The sequence below is a fragment of the Martes martes genome, assembly GCF_963455335.1.
Source record: "Martes martes genome assembly, chromosome: 1".
NCBI classification, from domain to species: domain Eukaryota; kingdom Metazoa; phylum Chordata; class Mammalia; order Carnivora; family Mustelidae; genus Martes; species Martes martes.
The window spans coordinates 175,407,498-175,435,181 of record NC_137888.1 but is presented as its reverse complement, the minus strand read 5'-3'; the positions used below and the strand labels follow the sequence as shown (position 1 = coordinate 175,435,181).

Sequence of the window (27,684 nt, the reverse complement as noted above, 5' to 3'; positions counted from 1 at the left end):
GTCAGCCCTCTTAATAGAAGCACCTTGATTTCTGTAGAAGCAGACTATTCAAGGGACTTTCAGTAGAGGAGACCTAGTCAATCTGATGTTCGCCATCGGTGGTGGGGTGCAAGTCTGTGCACTGGGAAGGCAAATTTTTATTTACTGGAGCTCTGAGTGCATACATAAAAACAATGTGTTAGGGGGTGTGTCCTGTGGGGCTCTTTGAATTTAATTTTGCACTTTAAAAAATATTTATCACTCATTTATTGTTTTGCAGACCAACTCCACAGGTTGATTGGAACAAAATAGGTGGCGATTTACCAAAAGGAAGAGAAACAAAAGAAAATTATGGCAAGACTTTGAAGATAGAGAATGTCTCCCACCGGGACAGAGGAAATTATCGGTGCACAGCCAACAATTTCTTAGGATCAACCACTCATGATTTTCATGTTATAGTAGAAGGTACATTCCCCATTTATTTTTCTATTAAAAAAAAAAAGGTGAATTGCTATGTGTAGTGGACCTACACTTCAAAAGCTTATATGTTAGAACAGGTAAGCCATTTGAACTTCTGATTTTGGTGTAGGGACTAGATTATATTACACTCCAATGAACCAGATTTGTTATCTATCCCATAGAACTTTATAAAAGGGACAAATGGCAAGAAAAGATGTCATGTTTGAGATTAAACACAGATGACTTACATATAGTTTTTATTATAATAAACAAATAAAACACATACTATTAAATCATAGTGTTATGCCCCAATAATGGGTCCGTGATTAAAGGAGCGAGACTGATACAAAGCGAAGGTCAAGCAAAGCTTTATTTCGCGCCAAGCATCAAGAATCTAACCGAACGTTCGGGGCCGCACCTCTTACAAGAGAGGGCGACCCTTGTCTGTTTCACAGTCTAGCTTTTAAGGGCAAAGACCATGCGGTCGGGCCTGGCCACGCACAGGTGGCCAATGAGATTGTAACACACACAGGAAACTCCACAGTGATGTTAGGTGACCAATTGAATTATAATTTACCCTAGTAGACATTTGAATCAGCCTGTTACACCTTGATTAGGATTGGCGCCAAAAGGGTACCCAAAGGGCGGGGGCCCATACTCCTTGGTAGCTAGGGAGACAGTATGCAACCCCCTACTGATCGGATCTCTCCACCTGGCCTGACCCACCTTTGTATCTGGGCATTGTTACCCGGAGCTGGTTTCCGGGATCTGCCTTTAAGTGAATCCCCTGGAGGAAGGGGAGTGAGGACAGTTCAAGGGCTAAACAAGGTTTTGTTTAACCTCAATGAAAGCCTCTTGACAAAATATAAACATAAAATAGGTCCTTACAATAGAAGTAACATTACAAAGGAAGGAATTATTATGATGAGTATTATGATGAGCTTGTTTCCCAGGCTTATGGTTAACTTGCTATGTCCTTGATAAATTTGTTTCACCTTTCTTTTTTTTTTTTTTTTAATTTTTTTAAAAGATTTTATTTATTTATTTGACAGACAGAGATCACAAGTAGGCAGACAAGCAGGCAGAGAGAGAGGAGGAAGCAGACTCCCTGCTGAGCAGAGAGCCCAATGCGGGGCTTGATCCCAGGACCCTGGGATCATGACCTGAGCTGAAGGCAGAGGCTTTAACCCACTGAGCCATCCAGTCGCCCCTGTTTCACCTTTCTGTACCTCAGGTTCTTCCTCAAAGAGAGTGTCAGACAAATTATCTTAGTTCTTTTCTTGGTGCATTATTATTATTATTATTTGTCCTTATCTTGGGTGCACATGACATTCAATATATTACTTACTAGGAAAGAGTAGATTGGGTGCTAAAGATACTAACTTTCTATCAAAAGATGGAAAATACACATTATATTCAAGTCCTCTCTGTAAATCCAAGCCTTTTAATCAGTAGAGGTTTAGCTATCATCTCTTGTATTCACAGAAACAAGTAGGCCATGATGTCATCATTTAAAAACAATCTACATATCATACCGTGTAGATATAGGAGCTGTTCCTGCCCTGAACCTGAAAGTTCTCCAGGCATCTCATGAACCTGATTGACGCAGACCGCTTTCTGTGGGTCTGATTACATCGAAGTCTCCTCTCTATGGTTTGGTTGACTGTATTGATCAAATTAATGGATTGATTACTGCATTTGTACTTCCTTAGTACTGTGTAGGCTTAACTAGTGAAAGGAATTGTCTCTTTCAGGATGCTATTTAGTGGACTGATGCTCTAGGGTTCCCATTTATATTCCAGTAAAGTTCACCTCTTAAGCCTTCAGTTTGTGCAGGGAACACCTAAGTAAAAGACTGACTGTTTTAATTAATGGGGAAAAAAATGGAGACTCAGACACAAATTCCACTTACAAGTAAATGTTAAGATAATTGTTTTAGTCGTGCTGCTGTTTGGAATAACACTGCGTTTCCATGATCTAGCCCATGATGTATATGATTAGTTAAGTTAGGAAGAATGGAAAACCAGACATGAGAATATCATTTAGTTTGATTGAAAAAAAGCAAAACCTATGTAGGAGAAATATTACTCATTTTTATTAGTATTACGTGTAAATATCAACAGCTGCTAACTGATATATTCCTCTGACTTTAAATTTTTCACAAAGAAATTCAGAGAGGAAGAGTTTGAGAAGTTTGTGTATATATTTTTAATAATCATTTGGTGCTCCTATATAATTCAGCTACGCCATGCAACAGGGATATTTTTCTGTAACCTTTTACCCCTGCCCCAGCGCAAACACATAACCACAAACCAGGCATATTTAATTGTTAACTGCTCCTACTCCAAGTTGCTGACTATTAGAAATCCTTCCAGATGGCTGGAACATTGCTATGGTAGCTGAATATTTTAACAATCTGGCCACGGTTTTCTTGACTGTAGGACTGAAGCTTTCAAAAGAATTGCAAGGGTTGCAAAAAAAAAAAAAAAAAAGAAAAAAGAAAAAGAAAAAAGAAAAAAGTCAAGGATGTAAACTTAATTACGCAATTTAAAATGTTGACTATAGGACTCCAAAGGAATCTCGGTTTCCTGAATGAATTGTCCTCACTATTCATAAAACAGCTATTAGCACTATTGAGATGTAAATTATGTTTTTATCAGGAACATTTAATCTTTTCTCCTTAATGAGAAGCTACTAAATGTGCCCTCAGTTGTATGTTTTTAGGCGTTTCTCTTCACATATGCAACTGAAAAGCAAATTGGGCTCAAGAAGTCAGTTTTTCTTTCTTTTTAAGTGTGAAAGCAGTAAATATAAGCCTCATTAATCATAAGCATAGATGAACTTACTTTTATTCAGTTGTCTTCTGCTTTCCTGCACCTTCTTCCCCCCCCTTTTTTTTTTTTGGTCTCTTGTTTAGAAACTCAAATGAAATAACAAGGGTTACCGTAGGATCACAGAACGATGCTACTGTGAACCTTGAAAATCAATTCCATTCTGAAAACACCCATTTGTGCTTAAGCATATATTATGTTGTATTCTGTCTATGTGATATTTTTTCTTTATTACTAAAAAAACCAAATTCTGCAATTTAAGTTACAACATCCTAAATATGAAAACCATGTGCATTTTCAGATTCTGTAATACTTATAATAAAAACAGCCAGGATGTCTTGACTAGGCACAGCTTTCCTTTCTAGGTATCTATGATATAAACATTACACATCCAATAAGGAGATATATTAAAATAGCATCTAAAATATTCTAAATCCAGAAATCAGAATATGACCATAATCACATTTTTAAAAAGATTTTATTTATTTATTTGACAGACAGATCACAGGTAGACAGGCAGACAGAGGGGGGGGAAGCAGGCTCCCCGCTGAGCAGAGAGCCTGATGCGGGGCTCCCAGGACCTTGGGATCATGACCTAAGCTGAAGCCAGAGGCTTTAACCCACTGAGCCACCCAGGTGCCCCAACCATAATCACATTTTAACTAATTATTTAAAAAGACTCTCACCAACAGCATTCATGTAGTAGACTTTGGAATCATTTAAGACTTTTAAATTTTAGTGTAATAGGAAAATATTTGTATATAGTTACATACCCATAATGATCTTAAGAAGATATCATGAACTCAAATGTAATTCATTGATATACTTAAGAAAACCTCCTTTTCAAATAAGCTGTTATTTCTAAAAAGTTACAATTAAGTCCAAGTTTGATGAACCTAGCAATTTTGATTTAATAGAATATAGGTATTTAGTAGGAATCTGTTAACTAAGAAAATAGCCTCCGTGTTGTTTCATAGATACCAAATTTCCTATCTTATATTACTTCATTTTCCTTACAGTGATAAACGTCTCTAATTAACTTGCTTATTATATTCTGAATGTTCAGTCATTTGCATCTCAGTTTTTAACAGCATGGAGAAATTATCATTTTTTTATTTACAATTATGACAAAATGAGTAAAGTTTCAACATAAGTAGTTTTTATCAGTTACCACGTATCATAGGATAATAGAAGAATGGGATTCAGTGATGATGTTGTCTCTCAGAATTTTCCAATTTAGCCTCCCCCCACCTTTTCTTGAGCATTTTTTTCATCGTTTCAACCAGATCTTACCTTTCAGGAATTGAGTTACGTGTTCTAAGCTTGGGAAAACATTTGTTCTCTATTCCTGCACGTCCCTAGCGTTACTTCACTCACCAAAAATATCCTGACCCATAGCCAATGCCCTCAGGCTCACTGTGTGTTCTTTTGTGAACAAAATAGCAACTAGCTAAATGTGTGCAACCAAGACATGAAATTATGAGATTGTGAATTACTAGAAGTGAATGATTCCCTCCTATCCAGGACTCCTTCTTTCCTCCCTGTGCCTTTTTCACTGTAGCCTTTAGGGATCTATCATTTCCGTTCAACTCATAATTATCCACATGTGTCTGTTCTTACGGTGCCAAGCAGAGGTGACACAAGGAAGACTAAGAATCCACCCTGGCTCTTCATTTATCTGAGAAGTATAAAAACAAATGCCCAAGCATTTATATATATATAAAAGCTTATCCAAAAGGGAGAAGGTTTAATGATGATTTAGTGATGATTTCTAGTGAATATATGAAATCTTGGTATCAGCCTCCAGGGGATAGATGTTGGAGCAGCTTGGATTTGGAAGCACAAAGTTGAAGTTGGTAAAGCAATATGGCCTTGGTTTCTATCAGTGGTCCAAATTAATAAAATAGTAATTAACTAGGAATAACATCACATTTATACTGGATCTCAGCGCTGCTCAGTTTGTAGGTCTGCAGATCCATGGAGTGTCAAGAACACAGAATGGGGCTTCTTGGGGTACCTGGGTGGCTCAGTTGGTTGAGCGGCTGCCTTTGGCTCAGGTCATGATCCCAGGGTCCTGGATCAAGTCCCGCATCGGGCTCTCAGCTTGGCAGAGAGCCTGCTTCTCTCTCTCCCTCTGCTTGCTGCTTTGTCTCCTTGTGTTCTCTGTCTGTATCTCTCTGTCAAATAAATAAATAAAATCTTAAAAAAAAAAAAAAAAAGAATGGGGCTTCTTTTTTTATTGACACTGAGCAAGTTAGATGGCATCTCCAAGGCTCAGTCCTTGGTCTGCAAGGAGAGTTGGATAGGCTGATAACTTAAGCTTAATGTGGACACCTAGGGGTTAATGATATTTGTAGGGTGACAATACAAATAAAATCCTGATTTTCTTATGTGTGTATATTTAAAGAAATGTCATCATCACACGATCTTCTTTATTTAATTATTTTAAATATCATTGATAACATTAATTTCAGGTGTACAACATAATGATTCGATATTTGTATGTATTAAAAAATGATCACCAGATTAAGTCTAGTTAACATCCATGGCCACATAGTGACAAATGTTTTTTTTTTTTCTCTTGTGATGAGGACTTTAAAGATCTATTCTCTTAGCAATACAAATATACAATATAGTATGTTGACTATAGTCAACATGCTGTATATTATACCCCTACAATTTATGCTCTTACATTTAATTTTTGCTCTGAGAACAATAGTCTTAGTTTGCTGTTGTAAACAAGGAAATTTTCATGTTCATGAAACTTTTTTCTCTAGCGCAAATGCTTAATTTTATTGTGGTTGTGTGAAAAGATAAAAGTAACAATAACATCAAAAATGAGCATAGACCCCGCACATACACACACATCTCAGAGAGTCATATACAGTTTAAAATTTGGATGTTTACATTTTAACCTACATGACTAAATATTTGCAGATTGTAGATTATGAATACACAGTTTTAATTTAAGATTTTGTAACTAAGCCCACACCCCATGGAATAATTACTAGGGCAAGTCTCTCGCTCGGACTTGAATTTGCTAGGGTTATTTGTATATTTTTGTTTTTCTTGGTGCATTTATAGGCATTTTCATTTCAATAATCTTTTTGTTTCCTCTTTACTTTAAAAAAAAAAGCCGTTTAAATGACATTTTTTCATTTTACACATATATGTATCTCTAAAAGAGTTTTCTTTTTGACAAAAATGGAAATCCGAAAATGTCTTGGGGGAAATAACCAAGCAACACTTAATGGGAGTTACTACCCGCAGGTATTGTGCAATTTTTTTTCTGGAATCAAATTATCCAAACCATCCACACTTTAATCTAAATCTTTTATCCACTCCTGACATAGTAATATACTTAAGGTGACACAGTAAGGCAGTCCTGTTTGCACTAAAGACAAGTGTCTCATTCTGTCCTGAAACACCACTTAGAATTATACTATTGGAGCATTAGGGCATGTGAAGAAGCAAGTAACTTAAATACACCTTTTCCCCCATTGTTTTGAGGACAATAAGCTAAATATTGCTTTTAGGCTTCCTTCTCCCTGCCTTACAAAAAAATAATCTCTAGGAAAATCATGTTTCCCAAATTTTTAAGATAATTAAATATGGATATATAAATGCTACAAGATCATTAGGCAATATTTAAGATAAATGCTGAACATTTTAATTTCATTTAAAAATTCTGAAAATTCGTTTATCGAATATCAGCCTTTTTGGATGCCTTGCTGCAGCTTGAAAATAAGCTGTAGCCAGCACTAAATAAACTTAACCATCTGCTTATCCCTCCTTCATTTTCTGTTAATGGGATAGATACTTGTGTTGCCGAATGAAGTGATTGTATATATGCTGATTTTATTATACATGCAAAAAGTCCAAATTAGATCACACATGCACACATACACACACACCCTATAACACACAAACAGTGCCCACCTTGCCTTACAGAGCAAGTACCAAAAAGAGCTAGCGTGGACCACTTTATTGTGTCTGCCATCTGCTGGTGCATTATAGAAATACAGGCCTTATCATGTTTGGACCTTCTGATACAGATAAAATCACTCATGATCTCTTCACTTTACTTCCAGAGCCTCCTCGCTGGACAAAGAAACCTCAGAGTGGTGTGTATAGCACTGGGAGCAGTGGTATCTTGTTATGTGAGGCAGAAGGAGAACCTGAGCCCACAATTAAGTGGAGAGTCAATGGCTCCCCGATTGACAGTGAGTGAAAACACTTCTGATTCAGTGCTGAAGGCAATGGTATGCTGGGATGGTTGATAGTCGGACACCCTGCGTTTGTGTAAAAAAGCAGGTGGGAAGTGGCTGGACCATCGGGACAGAACTACTTAGTGAATCCATAATTGCGTCTTTCGAAGCAGTTTGATTTATGCTCTGATTTATGGAGAAGCCATAAATAATATTTGTATTCATTGGGTCATTACATTAATTGTATATAAAAATATGGTTGAGAAAATAAAGCAGGTATATGAGAAAGAGAGTCCACTTTCTTTCTCCCTGAGGAGAAATAGGCGTAGCGACTTAGTGGTTGAGAGCATAGGTTGGAAGTCAGGACTTAACCGTAGACAAAGGCAACAGCAGCCCTGCCCTGGATTCTGCTCTTTACAAGCACCTACTTTGGCCATCCTTTGGTCATGCCGGCCTCCTCCATTATCTGAGGAATTCATGGGCCAGTGAGACCTGCAGAGCTTGGACGCACATCCCCTGCCCCTGGCTCCCTACATGTTCTCAGTGGAGCTCCAGTAGTACCCAAGACCAGAAAATCCCCTGTCCAGTCAACTCTGAGCCCTCCCACAGGGGATGCATAAAGGCTGAAGACTGATTCTTGTTCTACCATTTCAAGCTAAGAACTCTGCGAAGTCCAAAAATCTTCAATTTGAACCTAGAGGTCTGGTCAATTTGAATGTCTTTGTGAAAGTAGGATAGAACAAATTTGTCAGTTGATTATCTTAATTTTGAGTGTTTACTTGTTATCTGTTGCTTTCATAAGACCCTTTTGTCCTGGACCCACTCATGTCAAGGGTAGACATCCAGGTGGTCCATAGACCTAAGGTCCCATCTAGGCTGTGCACCTCCCCAGGTGTGTGATCTTGAGCTGTTTACTGAATCTCCCGAAGCTTTAGTTTTTTAACAGCACGACAGAGCTAATGGTAGTTGGTTGTGATTGGATGAGGTAAATGAGGTCAGCCCCCTAGGATAGTGGCTTATCTGTAGAACACTGTGGTAGTTTATAAACTCTGGGGCCAGAATGCCTCTGTTTGCTTCTAGGCTCTACCATTTACTAGTTGTGTGATGGGGCCTATTACTGACTCTCTTAAAACCTGCTTCCTCATCAGTAAAATGGGCGTGAAAATTGCAGCAACTCTTGGGTTGCTATATGGATTAAAGAAAATACCATGCAGAGAATGCTCAGGACAGGGACACTCCTAAACTATTGTTTACTGTTATTGTTGTCATATAGCAAGCACTCAGGAAACCTTCGCCCTCATTATTAATATCCTCAAATCTGAGATTTTTTTGGTCATCTCCTCAAGAGAGCAGACTAAGAAATGAGAGAAAAGACTTCAGGTAGATACGAGGGAGATGAAAACAACTGTTTATAAAGAATGTTGAGGATGCTGAAATAAGGAATGCAGATTCTCTGGACCATAAAATCATAAAATTGTATATCTGAATGGCACTTGACTGTTTATGAAGGACATTCACATATTGCTTTGAATCCCCAAATGAACATTCTTAATGGAGGTACAATTATTCATATTTAGCCGATTGATTCTTTCATTCAGTAATATTTATTGAACACGTTCTTTGTGCCAGGTGCTGACTGGCCTTATTGCTTGGGAGGTAGCTGTGAATAAAATGAACCTAGCTGGGAGAGTCAATCAATAGACAAATAAGCACATAAACGTGTGCTTAGTGTGGAAATAAAAAATAGCTGAGTAAGGACTGAGTGTAATAGTTCAGGACCTAGAGCTGCTACTTTATTTTAAGATAATACTAGTAAGCCCCCTGTGGTAATTTACCTTTAAGGAGAAGGCCTAAAGGAGGTGAGGGAGGTGGCCATGGAAATATATGTGTGTGGAAGAGCTTTCAGGGTAAAGAGGTCAGTGAGTGCAAAGACCCTGAGGTGTGTTCAGAGTGTTGATGTCAAGCAAGGAGTCCGGGGTGGTTGAAGCTGAGTGAGTGGGCAGTGCTAGGATGTGAGATCAGTCAGCAGGTACAGGGGCCCTATCATGCATATCAAGGTGAAAACCTGACTGGAGACTGATGATTTTGTCACAAATAAGATGGGCAGCACATGGAGGGTCTTGAGCAGAAGAAAGATGTGGTGTAATCTATTAACAAAAGATTGTTCCGACCACTGAATGGAGAAGCGACTGCATGACTACTCCAGCTAGAAGTGGCCTGAAAGACCCTAGAGCTGAGGGCTGGGTTGGTGGTAGTAATGGTTAGGTTCTGGATGTCTTCTCAAAGTAGAGCCAGTAGGTTTGTTCCTGGATGGGGAGGTCAAGGCTGAAAATAAACTTACACGAGGCAGCACAGCTGAATAATGGCAGGTATAGAACTGAAGCCACATCTTCACAGTCTAAGCTCAGTGTTCCTTCCACAGCTCTTGACCACAGCTCTCCTTGCTCCCCTGCAAATGGTTGTAACCATCTATAGGTTGGGATGCTTGGTGATGGTGGGCTAACTACAGGATCTGAAATCTCTCTGAGCTTACAGGTCTAGCAATTCTGTATCCTTTATATGTAGTATTTCAAAATTCAATGAAACAGGTTACTAGTATTGGTAACAGTCCTAACCTTTTTTAAATACTTTGCATGCAGTATCTGCGAGCTTTCTTACAAGCCCTGCAGAAGAGATTTTTTATTTTTATTTTTTTTTATTCTCCAGTTTGCACGTGTGGCAACTAAGGTTTCAGGGAGGTCATGCTACTTGATTGAGGACACAACCCCAGTATATTTAGAGCTAGACATGGAACCCAGAAATGATTGTCAGAGCTGAAGTTTCTCCCACCATATTTATTGCATTATCACCCACTGAGCTGACCAAAGACAACTGATGACAGCACTAGTGTGTTTTGCTTGATGTTGATGCAGAACTGACTTTCTTGAATACCAGGAGCTCTTGTTATCCTTGACCCGTATGCAGCAACGCTCTCTAGTTGCCATACCTCTCCTGAAGGGCAATGTGGAGCCATGCATATTAGCTCTGTGTCATCTCAAATCTGAGGCTATAGTTTCATTTCTTCTTTTTGTAATGCTGTTGAATCAGGGTTTACCATGGGCAGATGACATAAGGAGTTTAAAGATAACGATGGGGTGAGCTCTGAAAGTTGTAGATCTGGGTGTCCATGTGGGCATGCAGAATCAGGTCAGAGGTTCAGTCCTTTGCAGCCTTAAAAAACTTCAAAGAACAACTCATCCTGGCCATTCTCAAGAGATAAACTACCCTGCAGGTTTGTCCCAATTTTCTACTCTTGCTATACAAATGATCACTAATTTAGTGGCTTGAGACAGTAGACATGTATTATTTTACAATCTATAGATTAGGAGTCTAGCCAAACCTCCTTGGGCTGAACTCAGGGTGTCAGCCATGCTGTGTTCCCTTCCTTCCCTTCCCTTTCCTTGCCTTTTCCTGTTCCTAGAGACAGACCACAATCCTTGGCGCATGACTCTCCATCTCCAAAGTCAGCATCATTGCATATCTGACCATCCTACCCTAGCCCCGTCTCCCTTTCTCTGGCCACAGCCAAGGAAGCTTCTCTGATTTTAAGGAGCCATGTAATTACATTGGGCCCACTTAGATTATCCAGGATAATACCTCCATTGCAAGGTCCTTAATCATCTCGGCAAAGTCCCTTTTGCCATGGAAGGTATAATATTTTGTAGTGGTAGAAATTAGAACATGGGTATCTGTTGGAGGCTCTTACTCTGCCTACCACAAAGACCTTCTAGGAATAAAATGCCACCCAACATAAATGGTTTTCCATCATTTCAGGAAATATTTTCCAGCTGCCTCCTCTGTGCCTGAAAAGCAGGCACTGGGGACACTGTATACAATGCACAGACGAGGTCTTGTCTATGTGGAGTTCACAGTCAAGTGTAAAATTTTGTTCATTTTTGACTACCAAATGTATACAAAAAATCTTCTATTTTAATAAGCAATGCTCTATGTTTTCTATAAACCAAAACTTAATACAGTCACTATTTTGTATAATAGAGACACAATAAGGGCTCCTGGGTGGCTCAGTCAGTTAAGTGTCTGCCTTCGGCTCAGGTCACGGTCCTGGAGTGCTGGGATAGAGCCCCACATTGGGCTCCCTGCTCAGCGGGGAGTCTGCTTCTCCCTCTACCCTTTCCCCCCTGCTCATGCTCTCTCTTTCAGATAAATAAATCTTTTTTAAAAAAATAGAGACACACACACACACACAAAATAGAGACACAATAAGGAAAAAAATTAGGTTTCTTGATAATCTTGTAATGTCATTTACTTTTTTCAGGTTTTTAAAAAATTTTTATTTATATTTAGAAAGAAAGTGAGAGCAGGAAGGGGCAGAGGGAGGGAGAGAGAATCTTAAGCAGGCTCCACGCTCAGTCCAACGTGGTGATTGATCTCACGACCCTGAGATCATGACCCTAACCAAAATCAAGAGTTGGACGCTCAACTGAGTGGGCCACCCGGGTGCGCCTTGTAATGTTACTTAAATTAAAAATTTTAACATCTGTGCTTCTCAGTTGTCATTCCTAGCTAATATTTCCTTTACACTGCTCGTTTGTAGTGTCATAGCAAGGCCACGGGATTTGGCATGTGTCATTCATTTCTTCAAAATCCAGTCCCTCCTTCTACAATGGCCGTGTTAGTGCTAATCTAGCAGGTTCTGAGCCGTGTTTGTGAGAGCGCATATGCTGTTTCCAACAGAGTTCTTTGACCCTTAATAAATGTACTCGAAATATTAGATTTTCTAATTTCCCAAAGATATTCCCAGAATTATACCTGGGTCAGGATTTATTGGCTGGATTTTTTGCCAAAACATAGAAAATCTAGCCCCTGATCTCAAGAAGTATTTACCCTTACTGTGAGAAAACAAAATACATGAGCTGTGTATCCAAGTGGTTAAATGGCAAAGCAAGACAAGTGAAACGAATGATATAGATCAGAAAATGGCATGGGGAAGAACAATCATATAGAGGAACAGAAGTGTCAAATGGGAACAAAGGAGCCAGTGTTGGTGGACTGGGGGGCTCGCTCCATGCTGATCATGTGATTTGTGTTGGCAGTATCAGGACCTAAATATATAAGAGTAAGTGAGGTTTAGTTATAGTGGGACTTGAGTGCTGAACAGAAAATCTGAAATTTTATTTATGGGTTTGGATAGGGAGGGGCAATGAGCTAGAGATCAACAAATATTTTAGCAGTAAATATTAATTTGAAGGAAGATTGAAATTGAAGGGTCTGGAAAGAAAAGCCCATGGTTGATGCAAAGAAATTCTACAAATTGGCTTCAGTGAACTATTATTCACCTAAACTGGTCTTAAAATATAAATACTGTGTGACACATTTAATAAATGGCATATAAATATTTTATGTCCTATTTTTTATCAAACTGACATTCTTTAATCTCTTGCAGAAAATCCATTTGCTGGTGATGTTGTCTCCCCCAGGGAAATCAGTTTTACCAACCTGCAACCGAATCACACTGCTGTGTACCAGTGTGAAGCATCAAATGTCCATGGTACTATCCTTGCCAATGCCAATATCGACGTTGTAGGTAAGCAGACTGTTTACCTGCTGTTTCCTAAGGGAAGACGTTCAAGGTCATGCACACTAGTAGGCTGAATTCCAGACACATAAAACTTGGGAGGAATATCATCAAAGTACCTTTCACCTTACATTTGGACATTGGCCTCCATACTAAAATTATACTTTTTTTTCTTTATATTTTTGAGAGAGAGTGTGTGTGTTTGTGTGAGCGCGTGTGAGCACACAAGTCGGGTGAGGGGACAGAGGGACAGAGAGAATCTTAAGCAGACTACCCACTTGGCACAGAGCCTGATGCGGGACTCGATCTCATGACCCTGAGATCATGACTTGAGCCAAAATCAAGAGTCAGACTCTTAACCGACTGAGCCACCCAGGCGCTTCTAAAATTATACTTTCAAAAATGGACTGAATTTGGATATTTTTCTAATTCAGGAATCTATACTGCAGTATTCAGCTGTCTCCCCTTTCTGTTAATATGACTAGGATACAGAAAAACCTAAGGTGTGCACATTATTTTTTACGTGAATGTTGACAACCGTATTTATGTCATTTTCAAATAGATGTCCGTCCACTGATACAAACCGAAGATGGAGAGAACTATGCGACGGTGGTTGGGTACAGCGCTTTCTTACACTGCGAGTTCTTTGCTTCACCTGAGGCAACGGTGTCCTGGTAAGCTGGTACAAGGTTTTCTTGAGAGAATGTCAGTGGTGGATTTCACCTTGTGTCTTCATCCATCATTTGACAGGCTACTGTTACATGTGGCCAGTGCCTCTGAGAAATAAGGGAGCAAACTTAATTACCTACCTCTCCTGAAACTGTTGACTAGATGTGTAGGATTTTTCTCTCCTGGGGAGATTAGGGAGAGCCATTTCTGCTTACAAAGGAAAGCAAAGAATTGAAGTGATTACCAAGACGATTTTACAGATAGGTTTGGTTTTTCATTATGGGTATATTGAAAGTCATCTATCACAGCTGACCCTTGGACATTGTGGAGGTTGGGACTGATCCCCCTTGCAACTGAAAACTTTTGTCTCCCCCAAAACTTAACTACTAATAGCCTACAGTTGACCAGAAGCCTCACCCAGAATATAATTGATCAATACGCATTTCATATGTTATATGTATCACATACTATATTATTATAATAATAGCTCTTTTTCTCAAATGTTTTTCTATATTTCTAGGCCTACACAGTTTGTGAGTTCTTTCAGGTGGTTGCATATTTCCAAAAATTTCTCCAGTATATTTAATTGAAAATAATTCATATACAGGTGGACCCACACAGTTCACACCTGTGCTGTTCAGACTTAACTGTACTTTTTTGTTGTCATTTTGGGTCTTTCCCAAATAATTATCTAAGCATGCATTTGGCTCCAAACACATATGCTTAAAACTTTTCCAACATGTTTTTTGAATTTTATTTCAATTTATCAATTGGTGTAATAAGTCCAGATACCTCTTGTGGATCTGCCATATTTCTTACTTCACCAGAGAAGCTTGGAAGAACTGTTCTGAAATAAGCCTGCCATGGCTCTGCAGGGCTGAGATTAGAGTGAGGAGGGAGAGGCAGGGTGACGCAAGTACAGGTCAGATCCCATCTTTATTTAAAGATTGGATATTTTGCTCATCGTGGGTTTTTAAAATGCTTTTATTTTTAAAAATACTCAAATAAAATATTATTTATCTTGGGACCCATGGGTGGCTCAGTTGGTTAAGTGGCTGCCTTCGGCTCAGGTCACGGTCCCAGGGTCCTGGGATTGAGTCTATATCGGGCTCCCTGCTCAGCGGAGAGCCTGATTCTTGCTCTGCCTGCCACTTCCCCTGCTTGTGCACTCTCTCTATGACAAATAAATAGAATCTTTAAAAAATAAATAAGTAAAAATAAAATAAAACATTATTTATCTTGAGTCCTGAGATTTTTTGGCAATCCTTACATTTTGCCTCTGAGGCAAGTGCCTCACTGGCCTTACCCTAGTCCCGAGCTCTGGAAAGTCCTACGTGAATGGCAGCCAGAGTTTACCCTCTGATTTCTTTTTTTTTTTTTTTTTTTTGGTTCCAGCAGAGCCTCTTATTGTGCAGTGTACTGGGTAAATCAAGATTTGGCAGCAAATGCTCAGAAAATGGATGAATGTAGGAGAAAATGACTCTGGGTTGATAAGGGCAAATGTAATCCATGTCCACAGGACAGGAACTACTTCCTGGCCTGTAATATTTCTGAATGACCAATGTCCCCCCAGGACGGCAGGAGGTTCAGAAGGTTCATTATCTCTTTCAATTACTAGCTTTCCCATTTAGTACCCTGAAGCGATCATTAACTAAAGAGTTCACCATCAATACACCAGAAAATATTTATTAAGCTGTGAGGACAGATGCAAAAACGGTCCTTATAGCTACAAGAAATACAGCAGAAGCATAGTGTATGGACCTGAATTTCCTCTACCTCTAGCCACAGTCTGTCTGGGCACATCAGATATACACCTTGGCTAGGACCCATTCTGGGAAAAAGATAAATTCCAGTGGAACATTTCATAAGGTCTCCAGAGCTCCTAAAGAAAGGGTAAGCTTGAATGACATCAGCAACCCGTTTCAGAAAGTCTACAGTTCTGTCACGTCTCAAATTGATTTATGCCCCTTTCTGTGTTCATAGGCAGAAGGTGGAGGAGGCGAAACCTCTTGAAGGTAGACGGTACCATGTCCATGAAAATGGCACATTGCAGATCAACAACACCACAGAAGATGATGCTGGCTCATACTCTTGTTGGGTTGAAAATGCTAAAGGAAAAACTGCAGTCACGGCCAACTTGGATATTAGAAGTATTTTTATTTTGGTTTTACTTTGCATGAATTCTCACGTGGGTTCAGGTTGTCTTCCTTTTCCCAGATGAAACGATATGATTTATTGAGTGCCTGTTAAAGTTTGTAGACTGTATTTCAAAACTCCCAGATTGTGTTTCGTCGATAAGACCGTCACAAAAATGATAGGATATGCTGATGACGTGTTCACGGCTTCTTACAATTTTAAGAGGGACTTAGGTATTTGGGGGATGACTGGCAACAATTTAAAATGCACTATTTGAGGATGTTTCTCTGACTGTATTTTGTTTCAGTAACCCACGCAACATAATGTCACCAGCGATCAACTCTTGGAGCTAAAAATCTCACAAACCCATAAAAGTTCAACTTAATAAAGACCGGGGCATGATAGGGTAGAAAATTTTTTTGTCCTCTTCTTGCATCATAAACAGCTTTGCATTTTTTTCTCTCTTCAGAACAAAGTCCTGGGTTTCACTAGTATTTTGCTTTTAAAATTGCTCCAAAAATCCTTTTCAGGAAAACATAGTAGAGAGACCCTGCCGTGATTGTAGGGAGGATCTCTATTCTCTGTGACATGTCATTATCATAGCCGGCTCCTGCTGCTACTGAATGACAAGTGTATTTGTTGAGTCATCGTTTTCATGGGTATCCTGATATTCTTCTCTCTCTCTTCACACACATGCCCTCCGTTCCTTGTTTTTCTTCTTATATTCTTCTACAGTATTTGTTTCTTTTTGTACCCTAAGTTATCCAACATGCCAGCCCCATGAACTATATTCTTTCTTTTTTTTTCAAAGATTTTATTTATTATTTTGACAGACAGAGATCGGAAGCCGGCAGAGAGGCAGGCAGAGAGAGAGGGAGGAAGCAGGCTCCCCGCGGAGCAGAGAGCCCGATGCGGGGCTTGATCCTAGGACCCTGAGATCATGACCTGAGCCGAAGGCAGAGGCTTAACCCACTGAGCCACCCAGGCGCCCCCATGAACTATATTCTTAAAGCACAAAGATACTCTCTTCAGACGTCTGCCTAACTCTCATGTCTGCCCACATGTTTATATGTCATGGACAATTTTCAAAATGCCCTTGTGAAGTCCGTGAAGATGATTCTTTTTTAGACTTTATAAAACCAACCTATATGAAAGTTTAGTGACTCAGTCAGATTCGGAGTCAAAGAGAGAGAAGCCTGGAATCCAAATGAACCTTAACTTTCCCATCACCCTATGCAGGGTTTGGCCCAAAGTGGACCTCAGAACTGTAATTGACAGAGAGATGGACAGGGTCATGAATGTTTCATCTGCTCTAAACACCCACTTTATATGTAAGGCATATATAGGAATCTTATCTGTGAACGATTAAAACACAATTTTTGTATATAAAAAAGAAATTTCTGGAGTAGAGTTGAATGAGAGGCTACATCTTACAGTGTTTGAAAGCAAGAACTTTGGTCGCCGTCAAACTTAGTTTCAGATTCTAGCTTCAACCCCTTACCAGTTGGGAAACTTCGGTGTTGCTTAAGTTCATTTTAGCCTTATGTTCTCTGGAAGGTGAAAATAGTAGTATTTGTAGAGGTCCTGGTCAATAGGATAAGTGGTTTATTAGATGGTATCAGTTATTATTAATAAGTGCATTTCTGACTTTAAATTTAGAAATAGGAGTAGATGTTTAATAAGTCACTTAAAATGAATTCAGTTAAATAATTTCTAAAAGCTTCATGCTTGGGATATTGAATAATCAATTTTTTTCTCACTTTCAATTTTCAATCAGTGCATGTAGTAACATGTAGATAGTGAATATTAAACATACTGTGGAATTGCACTAAACATATTGTGGAATTGGAGGTCAGCTCATGAGACTTGATCTCTGAGAGGGTTACCAAGTGGTACAGCAAGGTAAAGTGTATCTACCCTTAATATAGCCTCTAGGAGTAAGGATCCTATATTTTGAAACAGTCATAATGAGGAAATGTTTTTTAAGACAGCCCAATGTGATTCTTTTTAATTTATTTGATTTATAATTGAATTGAATTTATTTGATATATTTGAATGTGACGTTAGATTTTTGAGCTACATATTGTGGATACCACTAATTTACTTTTAAAATATCACTCTCTGTACCTCATTCAACAAGAATTTCATCAAATATGTGTTGAGTACTTGCTACATACAGGGTCCCTTCTGAGCTGTGTGGATACTTCATGTAACAAAACAGACACAGCCTCTTCTTCACCGGGCTTATGTCCTAATTTCCCACCTTCATGTTGATAGATCACCTACGCATGGGCTTTACTATTTAACCTCCAGTATCTGAATTATTAATAAACACATTAATAGAAGATCAATTAATTTCCTTTTTTTCCCTTATGGTGGTGTGATCCCATGACCAGAAATAATAGAGAGAGAAATTATTTTTTTCAACTTCTAGAGACATTTGTTTGCTCCCACTCTTCTTACTCCTTTTGCCCCAGAAGTAAGGGGAGTTTCTAAGATATTAATTAGTACTTTCACCCTAATTTCTAAGAGGTCCAGACCTGATGGAAAGAAAACAGAAATACGATGTCAGGAAATCACAGCGCAGCAAACACTGCGTGAAGACATGACTATTCCGTCGACAATTGGGGTTGATTAAATTGCAGGCACTTGATTGCAAAGTAAGCGGGGATGTATGTATCTCACTAGTCTCTTTGTTTGGTAAAAACAGATGCTACAAAACTTCAAGTTGCTCCTAAGAATCCTCGTGTCCCCAGATTGCATGCACTTGAATTATATTGTGAGAGCACGTGTGACCCACATTTGAAGCAGAGTTTGAAGCTGTCCTGGAGTAAGAATGGAGAAGCCTTTGAAATTAATGCCACAGAGGATGGCAGGTAGGAAAGGGGTTATGCTCTGTCGTTACATGGGCTTGGGATTGATACTGAGCACTTGAAAAAAATAGTTGTGAAAGTGTTCACACGGAATTAAAATACAAAAAGTGATGAATACGTTTCGGGCTTCACAGCAGGATTTAAAAGGTAACGCAGTGCACAGTTTCACTTTTCTCCCACATGATTAGCTGCTTCTTTTTGCTGCTGACTTTTTATAGAATGTGTACCCTCCTGTTAACTCATGAAACAGAGCCCACTCGGGTGCGTGAGGGGTATCTGGAGGGGACCCTGCCCATCACCTGTTCCCATCCCAAACTCAGTCTACCTCATGAATAGGCGGAACCCAAGTCATACCTCCATTCCTTCCAGTTAGGAAGTACTGACAAACACACTTTTCAGCCTCCTAATCTCCATAGAGAATACAGAAAAATATATATAGAGAGAGGAGGGAATGTGAAAGGAAGTGTCAAAAGATGCTGACTAGCATTAGACAATATTAAGTACGTCAGAGAAAGAGAAAAGAGTATTTACCGAATGCCTGTGCTGTCTTTTGAAAGCATACAGAGGGTAGCTCTCCCGTGTTTTGCATCGTGACTGAGTAGGGGTTAGAAATAGACTGTTCTTAGCCAGATCTCACCTGCAGTTTCATGTTGTTACTCATCATTCTGAGAAAGTAAATCTGAAGATAGGAGATGCATTCCTTTAGTGAGACTGTGGCAGGACGGTAGATAAGAGCATGGCCTTGAGTCCAGTCGCCTGGATTTAAATCTCAGTTTGGTTACTTCTTGTGTCTCTGACTTTAGACCAGCCGCATAGCTTCTTTATGCCTTAATGTTACATTCTTCAGATACCTTCATAAGGTTATTATGAGTATTAACATACCAAGCACTTAGAAAACACTAAGTGCTCAGTCCAGTTTAGCTCTCATGATTTGTACTAATGTCTGCAGACATGTGACGGCTTATCTCATGTCTCGTACCTGCTTGGCCCCTGTCGTTTGTGTGTGTGTGTGTGTGTGTGTGTGTGTGTGTGCGCGCGCGCGCGCGCTTGCACCACCTCTGTGCAGTGGCTTTGGTCTCGGCTGGCTACTTAATTGATTGCGTCTCATCCTTCCTGTATACTTAAGAGTTTGTGGAAAGGAGCGTAGCTATTAACACCTAGTTGTCAATGAGACAAGAGAAGATTAATTATTGACCTAAAAGACTACACATTGCAACAGTGATCTTCACCCTTAGGTTAGGTCTTAGTCGATCTATCAACTGCTGGGATCTCTCCATGCTCTCCCTCTTTTGTCACGACTGCCTAGTTGCCTGGCGTCTTGCATATGATCTCTGGCCTACAGCCAAAAAGAGAGTCAGAGACTGGTGCCTAGTTAGTGATGCGACCTTCATATTTAGGCCTTGATCCCAGAAACTCCAAACATCCTCTGTGTGGCCCAGTTGAATAGTTTCTGTAGGATACTAGGGCTGACACTCAAATGAACCTCTGGCTATCTCAGGGAACCAAGCAAGTGACACAGATATTCCACCAGTTTTCCCTAGGGTAGGGGTGAGGAACAATAACCTTAGCTAGAATGTCTTAGAAGAGGTCTCTGGAGTAGGGAAGGCTGAGAGTAACTCTTGCTTCTGGGGTTGACTGGGGGCCCGAGCAGGCGTGGAATTATAACAGGGAGCTGAGATCACAGGTATCTGCTGATTTTCTAGGGAACGATTAGTAAGCTCCCGTCTCTCACCTTCTGCTAGGACACCTTCTTATTGGTAGGTAGGCTGGGGGCCAGAGGCTTTTACCTGGGAAGAGATAAAGTGAGTTTTACATCAGAAATGTCATTTATAAAAAAAAGAGAGAAAGAAAGAAATGTCAATTATATAAGAGCGTCTCTTCCTTTCTGCAAGGACATTATTTCAACTACATAGCAAACACGTTAATATATTTCGATTTAGTGGAACTTCATTTTCCTAAAAGTGCTTAAATAGTTAAGTTGACAATACACTGGTATAGGGTAAAAGGTTATAATTTATAGTAAAGAAATTTTCATGTACTAAACTGGATCAGAAATTGGCAAAATAGAGCAAATGACAAAAAGCTAGTGGCCAATGATTTGCAAAAAAGAGGTCCTAGTCTGCCCTCTACTGTTCAAATACATCACAGTGCAGTTGTTATCAGATTTCCCAGATGGGTGTTCTGCCTGTGAAGTAGAGGGATGGAGAAAAAGGACCCTTGTCAAAAATACAGATTACCAAACTCCAGGTCAGACAGTCTGGCTCTGTAGATCTGGGGTATGATTCAGGAATGTGCCTTTGTAAGAAGGACTTTGGTTGGTCCTATGTAGGTGATTCCCTTACTTAACAAATCTTAAGAATGAAGCAAATGTATCTTAACTATTATAACATAGTATAGTCTTTAGAAACACCAGGCAACACAGTTCTGTCACTAACCCATGCATCACAGATGGTTGGACTGGTAATTAAAACAAAACCAACTGATAGCTTTCATGACTGTGTAGACAGTTGTGTATGTTCAAGTAACATTTCATCTTCAGTTTCAACTCTAACACTCTCTAATAAAATTTGCACTATGTGAAGCTGTGTTTTGTTTTGTTTTCAATGCTTCCTTGATTTTTTCCCCATGGGGAATATATATTTTTGAATATATGTTTCTGTTGTTTTCACCTTCATCATGTACTCTTTTTTCTTTACTGGCAGGATAATTATCGATGGAGCTAATCTGACTATATCTAATGTCACCTCAGAGGACCAAGGTATTTACTCCTGTTCAGCTCACACCGCTTTGGATAGTGTCACTGATGTAACTCAAGTAACTGTCCTCGGTAAGTGCACTAATGAGGAATCTCTTCATTTCTTCCCCACCACTGATTAAATTCTGTTGTTCTTAGGCCATTAAAGCCACAATTATTGGAGTCCCTGCATATATACCGTTCTTTTGAATTTTTCATTTAAATAGTCATTCCACGTTCAAATGCTTTCTCCTCTTCTGGCTTTAAAGAAATTAATTAATGCTTAATTTCTTTTCACTGCATGGGTAATGTTGCCAAAAGCTGTGGGAGGCAGGCAGTGTTATCAGCAGAGAGAGAACTGAAGCATGCTTGAGTTGTCAGGGTGCCTGAGCTGCCCTTTCCTAGCTTACAGAGAAATAGAGCTGAGGAATGGAGATGGGGTAGGCTTAGAGGGGATCAGGCTGGGCATCCCGTGGTGGTGGTGGCTCAGTGGTCATGCTCTAAACCAGAGAGACAGACTAAGTTCTCAGCATTTCAGGAAGGGAGCTGAGGAATTTCAAGAGCTCTGCAAAGGAATGACTTTGATTTTTTTTTTTTTTTAATGATAATGTTAATTAGAAAATAATGTGCATACTTCACTAGTGTAGTCAACACAATTAGCCCTGCAATCACCCACGTTTAAAGCTCTTAGACCAGCCTGGAGCATCTCTTAGACCACCATTAGCTCTTGAACCGTCTTCTAGACCATCTCTCCTCCAGTTTCCTTGACAGATTTGCTCTCCACAAGCTATCTGATACGGAAATCTGACCGATGTGGATACCACCAACAAACCACTCACCCTCAAACTTCCATTTGGGTCTGCCCGTTTGGGGAGCCTGGCAATAGAGGAGGGTGGGTGTGTTTGTTTCCATATTCCCTCCCTGCAAGCTGTGTCTGATTTCTCCCAGGGAGGCTCCCTTCACAAAATCCTCTGGTAAGATTCTATTAACTGCTCCCTCCACCCCCAACCCCAGATATTCTGCCAGTGATCTTTTGAAAGAGTTAAAAACAAACAAACAAAAAAACAAAACTCTTGATACTATCCAAATTGTGTGAACTTTTTAATTTCTGCTGGGACCCTGACTAATACAGGCATTTGACCTTTTTTTAATAGTTTTCTCTTAATAATTTTGTTTCCATGGGCACTCCTTAGTCTTCCTTTTAATTTTCTGATATTCCTTAGAAGTGTTTGATTTTGCCTAAACTCCTTTATTAGATGTGTCAATTAATCGTTGTTATCAACAGGCATTTGTATCTTTAGCTCTCTTATTGCTGGGATCCACAAGTAGGTTGCTAACAAAGATACAAGCTGAGAGGAAATAATTCAGTTTCTTTGGCGGTAGGATGTGAAAAATGAGTAAACGGGCTGGAGCTCTTCAAGTGAAGCAGATGGTCACCAGACTGGGTTCTACACACACACACACGCACGTGCACACACACACACACACGGTAGAGGGTATGAACTTGGTTCAATAAATTGTACCTTTAGGTGAGGTTTTGGGCCATAGGAATTCAGCTTTTTCAGGGGACTACAAGCAGAAAGGTTTGACCCCCTAGGAATTATTTCACTAGTAAGTCATCAGATAAAAGAGTGGAGCTCCAGGTAAACTGGAGTTTATTCCAGGCACCACAAGTGTAGGGGCCAGTCTCAGGATCCATAGACTTTTTCCCTCCGTATTTTGAGCCCTGCAGCCAGCAAAGGGATTGGGCGCCCAACTGCTTGGTTCATGCTGTCAAATGGCCTTGTAAAATTTAATATTTCATTCTTGTGATTAGGCTACCATCTCCTAGAACCATTAAATTTTGATGATTTTAAATAAATGGTTGCTATGATTATATATAATATTTATAAGTGAAGTTTTGTTTTTTTGTTTTACCAATGTTTTAAGAATAAAAATAAACTAATTTAAAAAATAGTCTGTGATGCAGATTTCATTTTCTTAACTACTTCTTGGAGTTTAACTCCTAATTTTTTAGGCCAATCCCTGGTCTTAGGAAGCATAGCTCATTAACAGACAATAACAAATAGATCCCTGTGTAATTTCTTTATAAAACTCTTTTCCTGAGAAAACAATTTTTGCACATACATGTTTGACCCATTTCACTTGCTTTAAGAGTATCAAGTGCAGGGGCGCCTGGGTGGCTCACTGGGTTAAAGTCTCTGCCTTCAGCTCAGGTCATGATCCCAGGGTCCTGGAATAGAGCCCTACATCGGGTTCTCTGCTCAGCAGGGAGTCTGCTTCCTCCTCTCTCTCTGCCTGCCTCTCTGCCTACTTGTGATTTCTCTCTGTCAAATAAATAAATAAAATCTTTTAAAAAAATGCTTTAAAAAAAAAAAAAGAGTATCAAGTGCAGCCCCTAGTTCCATATGATTCTTGGAAGGAGCGCATTCTAATGTCAGATGCTACATAAGGCTGTATTGGTTCCTTAAGGTAACTTTAAAAATGAGTGAGCTCTTAATCAGTGCTGAAGACAAATGTAAATTCTCTGTGTGCACAGATCTGAGAACTGTTGAGAAAATAATTTCTTATTTAAGGCCCCAAAGTTTATGTACACTCAGTGACCACATTTTAAAAATAAAATAGAGTCTTTTGAATTGGAAACAGTGTAGTGTGTCTTTTACCAGTGTAAATTTCCAGCAGTGAGCAAGTACTCAGCATGGGCAATAGATGTTGCTTCCCACTGGGAGAATAAAGAGCCCATGGGAAGGCCCTATGAGATATTACTTAATTGTTTCCTCTGAGAAAAGATAAATGTCCCTGAATACAAAAGAGCACTGAAACCAAATTTGGGAAGTAAAGACCATTAGGGATAAGTTTTCTTTGTTTGTTTCATTTATAGTTGCTTTTATTTTATTTAATTTTTTAGATTTGATTTATTTATTTGACAGAGAAATAGAAGGAGAGAGAGAGAGGAGGAGCAGGGAGGAGGGGCAGAGGCAGGGGGAGAAACAGGCTCCCCTGTTGAGCCAGGAGACCCACGTGGGACTCCATCCCAGGACTCTGGGATCATGACCCAAGCCGAAGGCAGATGCTTAACCGACTGAGCCATCCAGGCACCCAGTTGTTTTTCTTTTAATAAAAATTTCCATGGACTTTAACACTCTTAAAGTCATTACCTACATAGTATCCAAAATATATGAAGAACTTATAAAACTCAACACCCCAAAACTGAATGATCCAGTTAAAAAATGGGCAGAAGACACACCTATACATTTTTCCAAAGAAGACGTATAGATGGCCAATTGACATATGAAAGGATGCTCATCATCAGGGAAATGCAAATCAAAACTACAGTGAGATATCATCTCACACCTGTCAGGATGGCTAAAACCAACAACACAAGACACAATAGGTTTTGGCTAGGATGTGGAGAAAGGGTAACTCTCTTGATCTATTAGTGGGAATCCAAACTGGTATAGCCACTGTGGAAAACAATATGGAGAGTCCTCAAAAAGCTGAAAATAGAGCTGTCCTACAATCCAACAATCACACTAGTAGGTATTTACCCACAGAATACAAAAATACTAAAGTAAAGTGATACATGCATCCCAACATTTGTTTATAGCAGCATTATCTGCAATAGCCAAGTCATGGAAACAGCCCAAGTGTCCATCTGATTAATGGATAAAGAGGAAATAGTGTGTGTGTATATATATAATAGAATATTACTCAGCCATGAAAAGTAATGAAATCTTGCCATTTGCAACAACATGGGTGGGCTAGAGAGTATTATGCTGAGCAAATTAAGTCAGAGAAAGACATACCATATGGTTTCATTCATATGTGGAATTTAAGAAACAAAACAAATGAGGAAAGGAGAAAAAAGAGAGAGAAGGCAAACCAAGAAACCAAGAAACAGACTTTTAACTATAGAGAACAGACTGATGGTTACCAGAAGGGAGGTGGGTGGGGGTGATGGGTCAATTAGGTGAGGGGGATTAAGGAATGTATTTGTCGTCATGTATACAAATGCTGAATCACTATTTTGTACACTTGAAACTAATATTACACTCTATTTAACTGCAATTTAAATAAAAACTTAAAAAAGTCATCACCTACTCAATCTTCTCGTTTCCAACACATTTATCTGTGCCAGATTTTTCCCTTCCAATGTAAACTGCCTTCCTACTCTTTCAAAACTCTAGCCAAGAGAGTATAAAAATTGCTATAATGTACTGAGAATTCATTGTTGGAAATTTCAATAAAAATCCAGAGCATGCAGAAAAGAAAGCCTGAGTTCATGTTCTTTATCTTATTTTCCTGTAGTCATAGGACCTAATTTTATTGCTCTAATATGTTAATTCCATGCATGATTGAAGTGATAATGTACTTTTCACTTATTCATTTAGTCACAAAACACTTATATTCCAAGCACTGTTGGTGATGCAAATATTAATAAATGCAGTCGCTACTCTTGAAGATCTGTCATATACAGGAAATGAACCAGGCATATAAGTAAGCATATGAGCTGAAAGACACTGATCCACTTGAGATAGATCATGTTTCTCAAAATTGTGCATAATTATAACCCAGGGCAGTTGTTTAGAAATGCAGGTTCCTGGGCCCAGCTCCTTCCGTATGCCAGAGAGATAGGGCCCAGAAATATACCCTCATTTATTTTTAAAGATTTATTTATTTATTTTTGAGAGAGAGAGAGCGCGAGCGCGAGCGAGCGCAGGGGGAGGGGCCAGAAGAAGGAGGAGAGAGGAACTAAAGTGGACTCCATGCTGAGCACAGAGCCCAAGCTCAGTCTGATGACCCTGAGATGGCTACCTGAGCTGAAACCAAGAGTCAGTTGTCCAACCGACTGTGCCAGCCAGGTGCCCCAAATCTTCATTGTTAGTAACTACTCCTAAAAGAATTTTGATATTCATGGTCAAAGATGCCCTTTGAGAATGGGAATCAGTGTAGAGGGAGAGAGTACTTAGAATAGGTTATAGATGTGCAGGAAGCTGCATTTGAAATAGAACCAGAAGGGTGGCTCAGTGGGTTGGGTGTCTGCCATTGGCTCAGGTCGTGATCCCATAGTCCTGGGATCAATCCTTGTGTCAGGCTTCTTGCTCAGTGGGGAGCCTGCTTCTCTCTTTCTCTCTCTCTGCCTCTCCCCCAGCTTGTGCTCTCTCTCCCACTCTCTTTAGTAAATAAATAAAATCTTAAAAGACGGAAAGAAAGAAAGTATCCAGAAGGGCTGCTGAGATGTGATTGGGTGTGGAGACCAGGGCCTAGAAAGTGCGGCGGCAGTGTTCCTCAGTGAGGAAATTGGGTAGACAAAGGCGTTGTCTGCATTCTCCTTACTTTTATTTTTATTATTAACTAGATGTTCCGGATCCACCAGAAAACCTACAGTTGTCTGAAAGACAGAACAGGAGTGTTCGGCTGACGTGGGAAGCTGGAGATGACCACAATAGCCATATTATCGGTAGGGGGGATGTGGGATAACTATGCTCCTTACACTCCTGAGTCAAAATTAATGTTAAAGCCATTTTTTTCCTTTTTTTTTTTTTTTTTTTTTTACCACAGTTGCTAGATTATCCTTCTTAAAACATTCTTTAAAACTTTTTATACTGTGTGTAAATGTTAGGATGACTTAAACACACTAAATCCATTCTAACGTGTATTTTTTTTCCCCTTGTTCTTCTACTGCCAGAGTATATTGTTGAATTTGAAGGAAACAAAGAAGAACCTGGACGATGGGAGGAACTGGCTAGAGTCCAAGGCAAAGAAACAACAGTCATGCTATCTTTGGCCCCATATGTCAGATACCAGTTCAGGGTCATAGCCGTGAATGAAGTAGGGAGAAGCCAGCCTAGCCTGCCATCCGACCATCACGAAACCCCTCCAGCAGGTATGTGGCTTCTCACGTCAGGTTTCTGAGAACATATTTTGGTTTTGCTCCATCTTTCAACATCTTTAAAAAAAAAAAATCAATAGTATGGGTGTAGAGTTTTAGACTTCTCCTACTGGAGAGCTTGAAAAGTTCTGTGAACTGATAGCACACAAATATTCAAAGTACATCCGATTGATAAGTAGTATATAAACATTTGATAGAGAGCAGGAGATTACAGGGAGGTATATGGGCAAACATTACTCTGAGTTCTTGTGATAGCTAAGTATCATGTTAAAATCAGATATCAAGTATGTTATAAACTGAGGTTCAATATAGAGAAAGGCAGCTTTC

General features: G+C 39.5%; 1 protein-coding gene across 1 annotated transcript in view; it reads left to right on the top strand.

The window, feature by feature from the left end:
* The window catches only part of CHL1 (cell adhesion molecule L1 like), a 167,174-nt gene that overhangs the window by 116,371 nt on the left and 23,119 nt on the right, over positions 1-27,684 (top strand). The window contains exons 9-17 of the mRNA XM_080826350.1: positions 260-444; positions 7,361-7,492; positions 12,921-13,061; positions 13,615-13,726; positions 15,705-15,871; positions 18,568-18,733; positions 21,433-21,557; positions 26,824-26,925; positions 27,154-27,351. Coding sequence (XP_080682476.1) covers positions 260-444; positions 7,361-7,492; positions 12,921-13,061; positions 13,615-13,726; positions 15,705-15,871; positions 18,568-18,733; positions 21,433-21,557; positions 26,824-26,925; positions 27,154-27,351 — 1,328 coding nt within the window. The remainder of the gene's footprint in view (positions 1-259; positions 445-7,360; positions 7,493-12,920; positions 13,062-13,614; positions 13,727-15,704; positions 15,872-18,567; positions 18,734-21,432; positions 21,558-26,823; positions 26,926-27,153; positions 27,352-27,684) is intronic.